This window comes from Nilaparvata lugens, chromosome 1 (genome assembly GCF_014356525.2).
Source record: "Nilaparvata lugens isolate BPH chromosome 1, ASM1435652v1, whole genome shotgun sequence".
Classification (NCBI taxonomy): Eukaryota; Metazoa; Arthropoda; class Insecta; order Hemiptera; family Delphacidae; genus Nilaparvata; species Nilaparvata lugens.
The window spans coordinates 47,375,188-47,392,825 of NC_052504.1; the positions used below are offsets into that span (position 1 = coordinate 47,375,188).

General features: G+C 33.7%; 1 protein-coding gene across 1 annotated transcript in view; it reads left to right on the top strand.

Moving 5' to 3' along the window:
• LOC111051545 (beta-1,4-galactosyltransferase 7) overlaps positions 1-17,638 on the top strand; it is a 78,762-nt gene that overhangs the window by 38,829 nt on the left and 22,295 nt on the right. The window contains exon 4 of the mRNA XM_039435449.1: positions 16,031-16,177. Coding sequence (XP_039291383.1) covers positions 16,031-16,177 — 147 coding nt within the window. The remainder of the gene's footprint in view (positions 1-16,030; positions 16,178-17,638) is intronic.

A 17,638-nucleotide genomic window follows, 5' to 3' on the forward strand; every position in this document is an offset into this window, starting at 1 on the left:
GCGAGAGTTTTTCTATTGCTATTAAAATTGCCAAAAATTATTTCGTTCAAGTGGATGACTGCATCTTTAGTAGACTTATTTTTTTGAAAACCAAATTGCTTTTCATTTATTATATTTTCATTCTCTAAAAAACTCATAATTCTGTTTTTTATTATTTTTTCTAATACTTTGGAAAGGTTACTTATCAAGCTTATCGGTCTATAATTTTCTGTTTTTTTTAAATCTCCGGTTTTAGGTATTGGGATGATTCTGGCTTCTCTGAATTTTTGATTGATTGATTCCATTGATTTATAAAAAGTCATAAGAGCAAAAATTTCACACCTTCAAGAGCAGATATCTTGAAAACTATTAAATACTAAAACAGTTTGATAGATTAATATTGTAATTTTGTAAAAGCTTCAAATTTTTATAGAATAGTCATGTTCTTGAGATAGTTTCTAGTTATAGTTTTAGAGTTTGATTTCGAGTTATATGGAAGAAACCAAAAAAATTGTACATTCTAACCACCCTTACCTCTTTTGCACAAGGGCTAGGGGTGGGGATTTTTGATATGTTCACGTCTTTATCGAATTTGACTGATACGTCATTTTGAACCGCCTTGACGAGCCGTGAAGAATGAGCTGTAGAACGAGAAGAACCGATCTTTGAGTCAAAAGTTATAAGTGTTCTCTAATTTTATTAATCCTTGAGGTGCCTCTTCACCAGGAAATACTGAAATAGAGTGCATCTAACGGGTAATTCTCACATAACATGATCTCAGAAACCTATATTGTTGTGCTAAATATATCATATTATTATTATTAAAATTATATGAGAACAATCAAGTTTATAATGGTGGTTAAAGCTAAAAACTGGATGTTTTTCAAGGAGCATTGTTATCAGGTTTACCTGGAAATCTATTTGAGAAGAACGGTCTACCTGATCTCAGGTTGTATAGCACAAAATTACGCTCAAAGGGATTCGGATCATACCTTTAAATAGTGGAAATCGGTAAAAGTGGAATATAGTAAAAACAAATAATATATTATTTAATAGAATAGATTATAAATTCCTTTTTATCCAAAAATTTTACTCCGTTTTTAAAAAGTGTAACTTAGGAGTCATTGAAGATAGAAAGCTCCAAATCATTAGATTTTATTTGAATTTTTATCGATAAAAAAGCCAAGAGTGATTTTTCTGTCCTATCGATATGCGAAAATTGCAGAAAAATAGTAAAGGAATCGAAAATCCAAGGTTTTGGGACAACCTGTAAAAAGATCCAGTGCTAGAAGGTAAAGGTTTTGTATTTAAGCTTACCAATACTCCAGAATCATTGCACGTAAACATGAACGTGTTCTGAGTTTTTTTCCAGCAAAAAGTACGTGAAAAATAGTTATTTGTTTATCTAGAGTGAAAAGTACCGCTTTTCCTCCCTGAGGGTAAAGGTTTGAAGCCCGAGGTGAAGCCGAGGGCAACAATTTCCCTGAGGGAGAAAAAGCATTTTTCACTCGTGATGTACAAATTTTTCCTCCACCTACATTTTTTATAGAAACTGCAAATCAAATAATTTTAATATCTCACGTTATTGATAACAATGTTTTCTTTTAAAACATAACCTAAAACCTAAGAACCGGTCGTCTGGTTGGGAAGGTCTATAAATACAGGTCATGACACAATCCCGTTATGCATTGCAAAATCGTCATTTTATGGGGTTCTAGTTCACCAATTATCAAATTTATCAGCTGTTATCATTATAGATTGAACAACATGATGTGTTATTTTTTTATTGTTCAAGGAATATTGCTTGGCTTTGAATTGTGAAATAAATTCTTCCTTAGAATAATGATATTTAGATTCCAACTAGGAATAGTCCAGTCACTAATACATTGGTGCATGCAATTTATATTGTAGTTCTGATTTTTTAATAATTATTTGGGTACATAAGAGAAGTCCAGAACCAATTTCTTCATGCAAAATTTCCTTGTGCTAGATACAGAATGGCCCAAAAACCACGTATTTTCGGCTCATTTTCCAGTATTCAGTTATTTCTGCCAAATCTCGTAATCGGACAGAAAAGAATGTGCTCTCGCCTTTTTTTAGATCATAAAGTTCTGAATAAAATGAGATCATTCGGAACTCTCTACCTCCAATGAGTACTGAGTTATGATTTTTCAAAAATGAGTAAAATTTGAAGAAAGAATCAATTTTGATGAATTTTAGTTTTTGATCAACAGTATCTTCCGATTGTTACCATTTAGATGTATAATTCAAAATCCCTCTTGGCGCTATTCTTATTTTTGCACTCTACAATCTGAGATCATTTAGAGAGCTCTATCTCATATAGATTTCCAGGTACACCTGACAACAATGCTCCTTGTATTGTGAAAAACACCTCATCTTCACCTTCAACCATCATCTCCAACTACATTGTCCTTACATTGATATTTCGCACAATGACATTAGTTCATGAGATTATGTTCTATGAGAATCATCCGTTAGATGCATTTCCTAGTGGAGAGGCGCGCTTAAGGACACCTCAAGGATCAGAATTTCAAACACTTATAACTTTTGACCCAATGCTCAGATTTCATCGTACTACACTTCATTCTTCTCGGCTCGTCAAGGCGGTCCAAAATCATGAGTCAAATTCGGTCAAAAATGGGAAATTTATTGTTGAGTGTACTTAAGCCCATATTCCAATACACAAAAAATGGCCAATTTCTATATCAAAAGTTTCTAAAACGAGTCTGATACATCATAGAAACTCACGATTGATTCCAAATTGTGGATAAATTCATCCTCTACGAGCTCAGTTGCCTAAAATCCATCTTGAATCACGTTTCCATATCATAGAACTGCCAAAACCGTTAATAGAACAAAAATATCTACAATTTCCGGATTTCTTCAACAATCAAATCTCACTTTAAGGACAAATTTTTCCATGAATCGTTTACAGCTGATGAAAGAGAAAATTGTATTGTACATTTCAAGATCAAGTAATGATTTTTATAATAAGGGGTTACCAAGATTCATAGCTTCGAATATAGAAATTGGCCATTTTTACTTTCCTTGCCCTACTACCATAGGTAAGGAAAGTATTGCTTTCCAAAAAAAATTAAGGTACCCCAATTTCAAGTTTTCTATACGTTTCAAGGTCCCCTGAGTCCAAAAACATGATTTTTGGGTATTGGTCTGTGTGTGTGTGTATGTGTGTGTGTGTGTATGTGTGTGTGTGTGTGTATGTGTATGTGTGTATGTCTGTGAACACGATAACTCCATTCCTAATTAACCGATTGACTTGAAATTTTGAACGTAAGGTCCTTATACCATGAGGACCCGGTAATAAGAAATTCAATAAAATTCAATTCAAGATGGCGGAAAAAATGGCGGATAATTACTAAAAAACCATGTTTTTCACGGTTTTCTCGAAAATGGCTCTAACGATTTTCTTCAAATTTATACCATGGATAGCTATTTATAAGCCCTATCAACTGACATGAGTCTCATTTCTTGAAAAATTCCAGGAACTCCGTAATATTATTGAGAAAAATGGCGGATAATCACTAAAAAACCATGTTTTTCACGGTTTTCTCGAAAACGGCTCCAACGATTTTTATCAAATCTATACCATGGATAGCTATTTATAAGCTCTATCAACTGACATGAGTCTCATTCCTTGCAAAATTCCAGGAACTCCGTAATATTATTGAGAAAAACGGCGGATAATCACTAAAAAACCATGTTTTTCACGGTTTTCTCGGAAACGGCTCTAATGATTTTCTTCAAATCTATACCATGGATAGCTATTTATTAGCCCTATCAACTGACATGAGTCTCATTTCTGGGAAAATTTCAGGAGCTCCGTAATATTATTGAGAAAAATAGCGGATAATCACTAAAAAAACATGTGTTTCACGATTTTCTCAAAAATGACTTGAACGATTTTTTTCAAATTCATACCCTGTATAGTTATTTATCGGCTCTATTAACTGGAATGAGTCTCCTTTCTGAGAAACTAATGGGGGGTCCACCCCATCCTTGAGAAATGGACTTTGTAGCCTCCTTCTCGGGCATGAGGTAGGTAGGTAGAGCAGTTCATAAAAAGAACACATAGTCGAGATATTTTATCTGTAGAATAGCTGTTTTGACGACTTCTAAAAAATATCGAATTTCACAATTTACACAAAGGAAAAAGTACTCTGAAAACAACTAACTATACACATATACATAAGTCTGATCGTAGTTTCAAATATGTTGCCGCCAATCGTCATTATGTTATTCCCCTAGATCATTCTCGTTTAAGAATGAGGCATAAAGTTCAATGAGCAAGGAAAGTTGTGTGAGTGAACCACACCAGATTTTTTGTTTATTGGAATATGGGCTTAAGTACACTCAACAATAAATTTTCCATTTTTCGACCGAATTTGACTCATGATGCATGATTTTGGAACTATTTATGTAATTTAAAGTAGTACACAACTACAGCTATGATGAAGTTCCCGTTTAAATTTGATAAGTTAATGAGGAATATTCGTTGGATGGTATTTTGAATAGCATGGAATATAAATAGTTATTTGTATATCTAGAGTGAAAAGTGCTGTTTTTTTCTCCCTGAGGGAAAAGTTTGAAGTTTCTGAGGAGTTTCACAGTCTTACAGTAGCGCTCGTAGAGTAAACATCTTAGTAGTTTAGTTTCACCGTAGTGATAGTTTTCAAAACAATCATCGTTCATCAATAAGTGGGTCACTGGAACATAACCATACAGCAGCTATCTTCATACGTCATCGTCGTCGGATAGATGAGGTCACCAACCAAACCACCGGATGGACTGATCCCGCAATTCGAGGAGGAGGAAGAAGAGGATAACTTTCCAGGGAACCAAGGACTCAAAGTACGAGAACAACCAGGTAAAATGGAAACTGTTGAACAATTATTGCTGAGTGAATTCAACACAGACATAATGAACATGAAGAGTATCTCTTCGGAATTCAAGGAATGGGCTTCGTCAGAATTTAAAAAAAACAAGGTTTCCAGAGCCGAATATGATAATTTCTTAGAATTAGTTCAAAAATTAGCATTGGTAATCGTGAAAGTAGAAACGAGAGCAGTTACTATTAGCCAAATAAGTGATACTTTAGGGCATCCGAAAATTCATAACTCATTACAGGACATAAGCAAATCTGTTCAGGAAATTAAAAATAAAGACAGGCCTATTACTTACGCAGACATGATACAACTACCGAAAAAAGCTACTTCAAGCGATCCCCAGTCCAATAATCAAGTCAGGAAAATCCTTCCGAAAGAACAGGTAGTCTTAATTAAACCCTCAAATTCCACCGGTAATGAGAAACAAGATAGTGAAAAAATAAAAGGAACACTGAAAACCAACATCGCGAGAAAGGATAACATTAAAATAAAAAAGACAGTACCCGTTAGAGGAGGAGGTTTACTCATTGTTCTGGATTCTCTAGAGGACAAAAAGAAATTATTGAAGAATAAAGCTGTGAATAATGATCAAATCAAGATAACTGAGCCCCAAAATAAAAAACCCAGGATAATTGTTTATGATGTTCCATCTGATCTCACTAACAAAGAGGTAACTGAAGAAATATATAACAAAAATTTTGTCAATTCAGGAATAGAAAAACAAAAATTTGAAGAAGGTTGCAAGCCATCATTCAAATTAGGGCCGAAAAACAAGGATTCCGTGCATTGGGTAGTAGAATGTGAACCCGAAATTAGGAAAGCAATAATTAATAAGAAAAAAATATTTATAGATATGACATCATGTAGAGTTAATGATTATCATGCAGTGCAAAGGTGCTATAAATGTCAAGTCTATGGGCACATCACAAAACATTGTAAAAAGGAAGAAGATATCTGTGGTCATTGCTCCATCACAGGGCACAACATCAAAACCTGCCCTTCAATCGATAAACCTCCAGTATGTTTTAACTGCAAAAGAGCTGATAAACCCTCAGACCACAAAGTAAACTATCTAAAGTGTCCCAGCTATGTGAAAGCATTGCAACAATCAATTGATCGAACAAATTATGGAAGTGCTTAAAAAGATTAAAAATAGAATTTCCAGCTCAAAATCATCAAATAAATTCACAGCATCAAATATAAAAATAGATATTCAAGATTTCCTATCATCTATTAAAAAAACAGAATTAATAAAACAGTCAGCGAAAAGTAGGACGTCTTTGATTTTCAGCTTTGGTCAATATACAGATTTTAATTTATCATTAGCTCGCTGGAATAAAAATTGTTTACGTATTTCAGAAGGCGTTGCACATTCAATCAAGAAGAAAACGCTGAGTCAAGATGAATACAATAGCTTACCTACTGTTTATTTACGGAACGTAAATAATAGCTCAATTCGTTTTCATCTTGTTAAAAATTCATTGACATTGATATTAGCGCAAAATAATAACAATGAGGCTCAATTAGGTATCCGTGACCTCTTACTGGTAATAGACGAATATGCATCGATAAATAAATACAACATTACGATTGGAATAGATTCTTTTGATATTGACTCCGAGTTTACATGCTTGGACATTTTAAGTTTAGTAATTAAAACTAAAAACCTGAATTATGTATTCTATTACAGAGGAATAAACAATCTAAAGTTCTTGGATATACCACATGAAAACGATGGCTCTGAAGATTGTCCAAAAGGATACCTACCGCATGATTCTATTCTTTATGCTTATTTGAACAGTATGATAGAACTCAGGAACTTTATTCAACAGTATGATGTTCTGAATGCGGATTTATATAGGGGAGTACTATCATCACTGAATAGTAATATCTCTTCTTCAGCAGCATGTATTCAAGAGATAAGGCGAAACGAGATGAACATCTACGACAATCGACTTAAGACTTTCCTGTGGCCGACATCCACTACATATCGAATGGGCTTCTGTTTAGAAAATGAAGGAAAATACGTACCCTACAATGAAACAACAAAGTCATTCTTAACTAAGGAAAAGTATATTCTAGTCAGTAGAGACACCCAAATCATGCTGAATGCTGAGCTGCTGAAGAATATTCTAAAAGTTGACATCACAAATTGTAAGATGCCAAAAATAACTTGGATGGATGGAGTTCCAGGGTGTGGTAAAACTCACTTTATCCTTCAGCAACATACACCAGGTAAAGATCTCATTTTGTGTCAGACAAGAGCTGGAATAAATGAAATTAGGCAAGAGGTGAATAGAATTCACAAAAATAAATATGAAAGAATAATTAAACAGGATTATAGAACAGTTTCATCTTTTATAATAAACGGATCAAAAAAGCAGTACAAACGTGTTTTCATAGATGAAGCAGTATTGATGCATGCAGGTTTCGTGGGATTTGTCTCATCTCTCGCTGGTGCTTCTGAGATTATTCTGCTAGGAGATTCAAACCAAATACCTTACATAGAGAGAAGTAAATTAACAGCTGAATGGTCACACATTTCATCTCTCTGTGAGAAGAGAATCCATCAAACAGTAACTAGAAGGTGTCCAATAGACGTCTGCTACATCCTTTCCAGCTACTACCAGGACATTAGTACGAAAAATGAGGTCCTGTTATCCGTCAGACCTCCAATAACAAATGGAGAACTTGGACCACTTGAACCTAACACTCTGATTCTTACATTCACTCAGCTCGAGAAGAAAACAGTGCTAGAAGAGCTGCAATCAAAACTTCACCCTTCAGTTAAAGTCCATACAATTCATGAAGCACAGGGCTTAACTCACAAGAATGTAGTTCTGATAAGGAACAATAAAAAACAACTTGGAATATATAACAGCACACAACATGTAATAGTAGCAATGAGCAGACACACACAAACCTTCAGATATATCACAACAGGGCAAGAAGATTTAGTGCTGACCCTAATTCGAAAACTAAAGGATGTTAGTGAAGAGTTTCTCTTAAGCTGGAATGAAAGAGACATGGAAGGGATTAATGAGAGTTTAAATAATGAGTAACAACAACTTATCAAATTTGCTCAGCTTCGAGGATCTTGATTATTTTGAAGAAATAAACGATGAAGTGATCAACAACAGTCAACAACTTTGTGCAGCATTGAGTTCTTGTGATTTGAGCATCTTCTGTCTCAATATAAGGAGTATCAGAAGAAATTTTGATGAGCTGATGATTCAATTGTGCGACATTAATTTTTCTTTTGATGTTATTATTCTAACCGAATGCTGGATTAGGACTGAATTTGTACTCCAGTCCATTCGAGGATATGATGTATTTTCCACCATAAACAACCATTACAAAATGATGGTGTAGTTGTTTATGTTAAAGATAGTATAAATGTACAATGTGTTGAGCTACATATTAACCAGGCAAATGTCCTACATATTCGGTTGGATGCAGCAGACAAAAAGTGGAACATCCTTGCAATATACAGATCACCGTCCTTCAATGATATTACAGATTTCCTGAGTGACTTGGAATCGATCCTGAATGAATTAAGAGGGCAACAAGTCATATGTGCCGGAGACATGAATATTAACACCCTTCAAATTCGTCCACATCATCAATTGAATGACTACTGCGATCTTCTAAGCGAGCATGGGCTCAGACTCTGCATTAAACAAGCAACCAGAACTACAACAGAAACTGCTTCTTGCATAGATCACATTGCTACCAACTCCAGAGATAATCTTTTTCCAATCATTTATGAATCAACAATAACTGACCACTTCACCACAATTCTAGGAGTGCAACATATTTCGAGAAATAGTGCAAATGAAACTGGAACACATGAAATAAACGAGAAAATAGACATTAATAGCTTGAAGAATGAACTACTGAATGAGGAGTGGATTCATGTTTTAGAAGATAATAATCCAGATACATCTTATGACACCTTCTTATCAACTCTGAGACAACATATACAAAATAATATCAAGCAGCATCGGCGGCAGAAGAAGTACAAACCCATCAAACCATGGATCACCAGAGGTATAGTAGCAGCAATAAGAACCAGAAATCTACTCAACAAAAGAAGAAAGGAAGACCCAAACAACATTAACTTAACCAACTTCTATCGTCGGTATAGGAATACACTCACAGCTTTAATTCATGAAACAAAGGACCAATACTATAGAGAGAAATTGTATGAAGCTGGAAAGGATAATAAAAAAATGTGGAAAGTAATCAAAGATGCTACTGACTCTAAATCAAAAACAAAAATGAAATTGAATGCTATTAAAATAGATGATAGGATTTTCAATCTAAAGGAAAATCCAGAAACTGTGCTCAACCACATGAATAACTTTTTCACAAATGTAGGTGAAGAAATGGCGGAGACAATAATAGATTCCTTAAGAAAACCACTAGACCAAATCATATCCCAATATAAACCTGTTACAAGAACTCTACACTCCATCTACTTTCACCCAGTAACTGAAGATGAGCTTCTTGAAGCTATTAGTAGTTTGCGAAATGACAGTGCTCCAGGACTTGATGGAATCAATAATAGAACATTGAAGTCGATAAAAAATGTAATTGTAAAACCATTAATTCACATATTTAATTTAAGTCTGTCAAAAGGAATTTTTCCAAAAGCTATGAAAGAGACATGTGTTAGACCATTACATAAAGGAGGCGACAAAACAAATGCCACCAATTACAGGCCTATTTCACTTATAAGCAATATTTCTAAGATTTTGGAAAAACTGGTAAAGAAACGTCTTGTGAATTACATGGAAAAAAACAACTTACTATCTAGGAATCAATTTGGTTTTCGTGAGGGGAGGAGTACAGAAGATGCGGTATTAGAATTGTCAAATTTTGTCACAGATAAGCTAGAAAATAACAAAAAATGTGCAGCAGTGTTCCTGGACCTAGCAAAAGCTTTTGACACTGTTAATCACAGTTTGCTGCTGAAGAAATTAGAAGCCATGGGAATTAGAGGAGTTCCTCTAGCATGGTTTAGATCATACCTCTGTGACCGGCGTCAAAAAGTCAAAGTTGAAGAACATCTCAGTTCAGAGGAAACGATGAAGTTTGGGATTCCCCAAGGAACAGTTCTTGGGCCAATTCTGTATTTGGCATATGCAAATGAGCTATGTTCAATCAAGATAAGAGGAAGAGTAATAGCTTTTGCTGATGATACGTGTATACTATTTGAAGGAAACACCTGGGAGGAAGTTTTTAATCTGGCACAGGAAGAATTGATCAAAGTTGATAAATGGTTAAGAGAAAATTTGCTTACAGTAAATGCAACAAAAACGAAATTTTTAGCCTTTTCTCTGACAGAACGGACGAGACCACCGGATTCTTCAATAATCCTGCATCACTGTGGAAGCACCAACAACCCGTGTGATTGCCCTTCAATTCAACAAGTCAATGAAATAAAATATTTAGGAACAATAGTGGACAACAAATTCAAATGGGACAAGCACATTAATCTATCAATTACCCGGATCAGGAAGCTTCTCTACAAATTCTATCAACTCCGTAAAATCCTCAACTATGAGACATTAAAAACTGTTTATTTTTCTTTAGTGCAATCAATTTTAAGATACGTCATAATTATCTGGGGAGCTACGAATTTTACACATGTTGAACCTCTCTATAAACTTCAAAAACGAATACTAAAAATAATAGGCTTCAAGGAGAATCAATTCCCCACGAACATTCTTTTCAAGGACAGTAAAGTACTGAGTGTAAGACAACTCTACATCCAGGCTATCATCACGCGAATGAGGAGAAACAACGAACACATAAGACTGGCAGATCATAACCATCAAACAAGGCAGAGAAACACGTATTCAATAGTACCAAGGATGAACACTACATTTGGGCAAAGAAACTACACATATTTGGGACCAAAAATTTATAATTCAATACCAAGTTACATTAGGGAAGAATTCAATAGACACAGGTTCAAGAAAAGTTTATTTTCCTGGTTGGTTGATATTGGAGTGGAAAATTGTGAAAATTTAGTTAGACTGTAAATATTGAAACTATTTATTCTTCATTCCACTCTTTACTGTTTTTCATTTTTCTAAAAATAACCTTTCTTATTATTATCCTTAATAGAACATTAATATTTATTTACTAATTCCATAATTTTGTTTGTTTGTATTATACATTTTTACTAATTTTATTATAAAAAACTTTAATCCCATATCAGTGAATGAAGTTTGTAAATAGTAATTATTACACGCAATAAGCAACTAATTACTTATACCCCAACACATATAATATATAGTGGGGTGTATATTTATTCATTGAAATTATCATTTATTCATTGTTGAAACACCGCTGATTTATGTAGTTATATTACAATACTATATTATCAATATTCTAATGTTGCATTCAATCTTCATTGTAATTAATAAGTTTTCATAATATGTGAAATTTGCTGCATAATTGGCTGTTGTACTGTAATTTATTGTAGATTCGTGTATGAACCAGAATGTATTGTAACTTACTAGTTTCAGGGAGGGAAGTTTGAACTGTGTGATTACAAGACAGCTGTATAATTTTTAAGTTATGTTGTAACACATTTTACTGGTCACGTAGGTTTTAAAAAATTATTTTATTTGCAATTTTTATAAAAATGTAGGTGGAGGAAAAATGTTGCGTATATCACGAGTGAAAAATGTTTTTTCTCCCTCAGGAAAATTGTAATAAAATAATTTTACATACACCTACATTTTTATAAAAATTGCAAATAAAATAATTTTTTAAAACCTACGTGACCAGTAAAATGTGTTACAACATAACTTAAAAATTATACAGCTGTCTTGTAATCACACAGTTCACCGCCGACAGCGCTATTTGTCGGCAAAAGTTGTAACAACAATGGCCGCCACAACTACAGCTATGATGAAGTTCCCGTTTCAAATTTGATTAGTTAATGAGGAATATTCGTTGGTTGGTATTTTGAATAAAATGGAATATAAAAAAAATATTTATACATTTTTATAGTATACTGATTTGAAGTTTTTAATAATTTTAGCATACAAACATGAATTTCATATATTGATCAAATGTTTGGTTGAGGTATTGAATTTAGCTGGCTCAATGACTGACTACTCTATATGCTTTCTCATCTGAGCTTAGACCTTCTAACCTATTACAATGTAAGTTTTTAAAATAGAGATGCTTCCCATGTTATTTAAATGCAGTCACTTTTCCTCCGTAGGGAGTTTTTCTGTTTTTTACTACCGAGAGCGAAAAAGTGACACTTTAGTACTATGTTTCAGGGAGTAAAATAAGTACTTTAGACAGTAGGTGGAGGGAAAAAATATTTATACATTTTTTAAGTATAGTGATATGAAGTTTGTAATAATTTTAGCATACAAACATATATTTCATATGTTGATCAAATCTGGTTGAGGTATTGAATTTAGTTGGCTCAATGACTGACTACTCTATATGCTTCCTCATCTGAGCTTAGACCTTCTAACCTATTTAAAATTTTAGACCAGTTATAGAATAGACACGCTGGGAAGTCTAGCCTCTGAAGCCTACTGTCATATCACCAATCTTGACGTCACAACAGTGACGTCACGCATCGTATAGAAAACTTTCAGATTGTGTCTATTTCAGATTCATGGTGTTTTTAGGTTATTTATAGCTACGGGCAAAAACGATATCGGTTAAGTTATAATGTGTTATGTGATATCGGCTTCAAAGTTATAATGTGTTTTGAAAATAATAGGGTACGGTAGCCTACAAAACTAATTTATTGTCATGCTGCAATGAGTTCACTCACATCATAACCAAGGATAATATTACAGTTACAACTTACAATATTTATGTGTATAAATTTCAACTTACGCATGAAAAGATATTCCACTTTTTCCCTAAAAAATTCAGTGCAATTATATGCTGCGCAGGAGATTACCATTTTCATAAATAATAATTACATAAATAAATAACAATCTGCTATGGAAAACAAGCTATGTTTAACAACAATGTAAGTTAAACACCACAAACATTTAACAACAAACTCAAAAAAGTTTTCTATAATTTCTATATGATGCGTGACGTCACTGTTGTGACGTCAAGATTGGTGATATGACAGTAGATGTTGGCTTCATCGACTTTCAGTATGAATATAGCCTACAATGGGCCGTGTCTATTCTATAACTGGTCTACGTTTCAAATGTACGTTTTTAAAATAGAGATGCTTCCCATGTTATTTAAATGGAGTCACTTTTATGCTCTAGGGAGTTTTCCTGTTTTTTCCTCCTGAGAGCGAAAAAGTGAAACTTTAGTTGACCGAAGCGAAGCTGAGGTCTTAGTTTCGACTCGATCGGCTTTTGTCTGTTTGTTTGTTTGTACCGCAGTTACAGTCGCAATTATTGTCTGATTTGGATGAAATTTGGTATGCAAGTTATTTGAGACAAGGCGCAGAAACGTATGTGTAACGATTTTTGGTAAGACCTCTGTTTTTTTGTAATATTTAAAAAAACCTTAGACTAACCTCAAAAGTTACTTTTTCGTATTTTTGAAGATACAGCAATTCATGTTCCTACATTTTCGCATCCACTGTTACCAGGGCATGGTGTACAAGTAGGTTAGAGCGTAGTTTCTCACACTGTGGGACCCAGATTCAAATCTCGTTCCGACCAGATTTTTTTTTTGCAGACGATACTAATTGTTTTATCTTTTCCTAATAATATATCATTATAAAATCATTATTATGACTATATAGAATAATTAAATTGAATCATCTTATTATTAATAAATTGATTTATCAAGTTGGATAAATTATTTAAAAAAATCTTTAATATCAATACATTAATAACTATTATTATATATGTTACAGATAACTCAACTATTTTAGTTGTAGACAATATTTAACATCATAAACATTTCTTTAATCTCCAACTTCTTTTATTCATAACTATCAGTTATTATTTTAGTTATTTTCCAACTGAATTTTCAGTTCATCAGGTACAATAATTATTGTATTGCATGCATTTTTTGTGTATTTTTGTGTCGCTCTACAGTGTCGAGTCTTTTGTTTTCCTTTTGGTATGAGATCGGAAACCAATTTGTGAGCATTAACATTCGGCATAGGCATAACAAGCCATAACATTGAATCCACTTTTCATGAAAATCATCATTAGCAACCTCCTGTCATTGTCACCAACAAACCCATCTTATTTAGAATAATTTTCCGTCTCACCATCGTCTGTGAGACGTTTCATCATCTAAATTGCCTACTGCATATTCCATTTTTCCGCCAGTTGACCGATTTCTTATAATTAATTATTAAAAAAGTTGTAATTTATGTTTATATTGTAAATATGGAGACGATATAAAGGTACCTCCTTGATAAGTCCGGTGTCCCTGCAAACAGTGTCTTTAGCACTTTCGATGGAGAAAATAATAGATGACATGGCTAAATCTTCACAATATACTGTACTTACTGTACTGGCCCTTCTCATTAGATTGAAAGTTGTGTTCATGAGCGAGGTCTAATGTTCGCAGAATTACTAGTATTAGGTTCCAGGGAGTAAAGTAAGCTTTTTAGACAGGAGGTGGAGGAAAAGAGAATTTAATACTTTAGTAGCTGAAAATCAGCATAAACTCTTTTCATCAAAAGAATCAGCTGAGTTATTCAAATTGAACATTGTTTTTTTTCATCAGGGATAACTTATTACAATAAGCAATATCATTATCATCTCAATGAATTATGCGGGAGACTGAGGAAGACCATCTACAGGTTCAGGATTCTGAGGACACTGGTCGACAAGGGATGTCTAAGAGTTATCTACTTCTCTCTAGCACAGTCCCTCATGCTGTATGGGATTGTGGGATGGGGAGGTGCAAGCTTCTTGCACATCGAACCGCTCCTCAGGGTACAGAAGCTGATCATGAGGGTCAATTCAATAAGTTTGACGTGATGGATTCAAGACAGCTTTACTCCAAGGAGATACTATGCAGATTAGACAAGAACCCAACAACATTTCAAACCAGAAACCACAACCACAAAACCAGATACAGGAATCTTCTCATCACCAGTGTTGCAAGGAAGGCACTATACCAGAGACATTTCAATCATTTAGCACCAAAATTATATAATCTACTTCCTGCAAACTTTAAACAGATTAATCATCCTAGAAAGCTCAACACAATAGTACACAATTGGTTGATGAGCAAAGGAAGACAGAACATAGAAAACATTATTTCAAACAACAACCAACCACCTAATGACTTACTAAACACTAACTTATTAATAATACGCACAAAAAAAAAAAAAACAAACAAAACCTACTCTAGAACATGGTACGCCATAGTGAAGTAGGCCAATTTCCACACAGAAAAACTAAACAAGTAGAGGACACATTATAAGAATTTTTGTAACTATTGTATGTAATTGTAATTTATCTAATATTTTGTGTAATAATTGATGTTGTAGTTTTAGTTTTTTTGGGAAATAAACATTCATTTATTTATTATTTTTAATATGAATTCATAATAGAATAATAATGTGTCGTTTCATTTATATATAATTAAAAATCCTATCTCCAATTTTTTCCATATTTATACAGGGTGCTCTGATAAAGGTGCCCGCCCATACGTCAGGACTAACTTGGTAACTAAGCATTTTCGGACCTATGTTAATTAGAACTTTTGTTCTTCTTTTGATGAGAGGAATCACGCCCTGACGTATGGGCACATTTTTCAGAACACCCTGTATAAATTTCCAGTCTCTCGTTCATTCAGTCATTTATTTAGAATGGGATAAATATTTATTTATTAGTCGAGCATAATGGAAGTAGTAGATCGCAAGTGCAAAATAGTTTCCTATATAACATTCAATGAAGAAATCGCAATTAAAATATTCATAGGGAAGTAAATGTAGATACATATTTAGTTCTGAGCTCTGCTACCTTTAGTTGTATTCTAGTCAAATAAATTTAGTATAGAAAGTTTTCTATAGAACATCAGTAATCACATTCTTTCCAAGTGAAGGAATAATTAAAATTTCGTTAAGCATGAAATTCCATAATAAAATGAATATTGTTTTCATAGCACAGAAAATATAACAATGAATGCATTTTCAGAGAGGATTTCGAAAAAGTGAATGGAATGAGCAACAAATACTGGGGATGGGGCCTTGAAGACGATGAATTTTTTGTTAGACTGAAGGAAGCTGGCTTAAACATCAGTCGTCCTGGCAACCTTACCTCAGGGATTGAGGGAACATTCAGGTAACGTTTTTGTGAATCTAATTTATGTCTATAATACTGCTCTTCTTGTTAGGAATTATTCCTAATTAGTGACCCATGGGTTGGAGAACTCGTTCATGAACTGTTGTATTGTAATCTTTAAAACCCGCATCATTAATACGTGGTAGGTCCAGAAAGTAAGTTCCGTTTGGCAATAAAATTAAATTGTGTACAGATACATAAAAGTTATTTATTGCACAAAATTCTACAATTCTTAAACTACTTTTCCACATAACTACCGAAATTTTGCAGACATTTGTCATAGCGTGGCACAAGTTTTTGTATGCCTTCTTCATAGAAATTTGCCGCCTGTGTCATCAACCAATTGGGAACAGTTTCTTCCAGCTTGTCAAAATTTCAGTTTTCCGGTAACAATTTCATGCATTTGTGATTGTGAAATTTGGGGAAATTCCATAGCGAGAGCACTAATTGTAAACCTTCGGTTTTCATGGATCTGGTCATCAATCGCGTGAACCAGTTCTTCTGTAACCAAAGATAGACGCCCACTTCGTTCTTCATCAAGCACATCATTACGTCCGTCATTGAACTGACGGACCCATCTTCTCACCATTAAATCACTCATCGCACTTTGTCCATAACAAGAACATCGCAAATTTGCCGATAAATTTCACTGGGGTTCACTTTCCTTGCATTCAGTGAACGAATCACAGACCTGATTTCACAAGCGGCGGGATTTTCAATCAACACTGACATTGTAAACAAGCACAACTAAACGTACGTGGCTGACAGCGATCTCCAAATGGCGCACGTTTCTTCTCCTTGATACAGAGCGTCTACCGCGAATGTGCGGAACTGCGATCGCAGCACTGTAGCGGATATAAATTGAAACGGAACTTACTTTCTGGACGTGCTATCGTATACAGAGTTTGTTAAAATTATGGAAACAGCAAAATATTTCTTTTATAAGAATAGGTTTTATTCAACCAATAAAAATAAATAAATTACATTACAATCACATTCAAGAACACAAACACATTTCACAATCATTAAACATTCAATAATGAAATAATAAATAAACAGAATCCTATGTGTAGATAAAATAAATAAAATAGTACAATATTTAAAAAATAAAATAAAATAGGATATAATAATGAATGACAATAACAATGAAAGGTAAGTGCCCTTGAAGAAATATTAATGGTTCATCCCTCTTTAAGCATAATGCTTGTGCTGAGGGATGAGTCGCTTAACATAATAATTTTATCTTGGACTACAGTACAATAAACCAGAACACATTCAAACAAACCGGAATATCATTCAACTAAACAAAAAACTAACTACAACAAAATAAACTAAAAAATCCTCCAACAAAACTAAAATAAACTGAATCAATTGTGTTATACATTTACACTATTTGTTATGAATATTTTAAACATTTGTACCAATATTTAAAAAAACGAAACAAGAAAAATAATTTTTTAA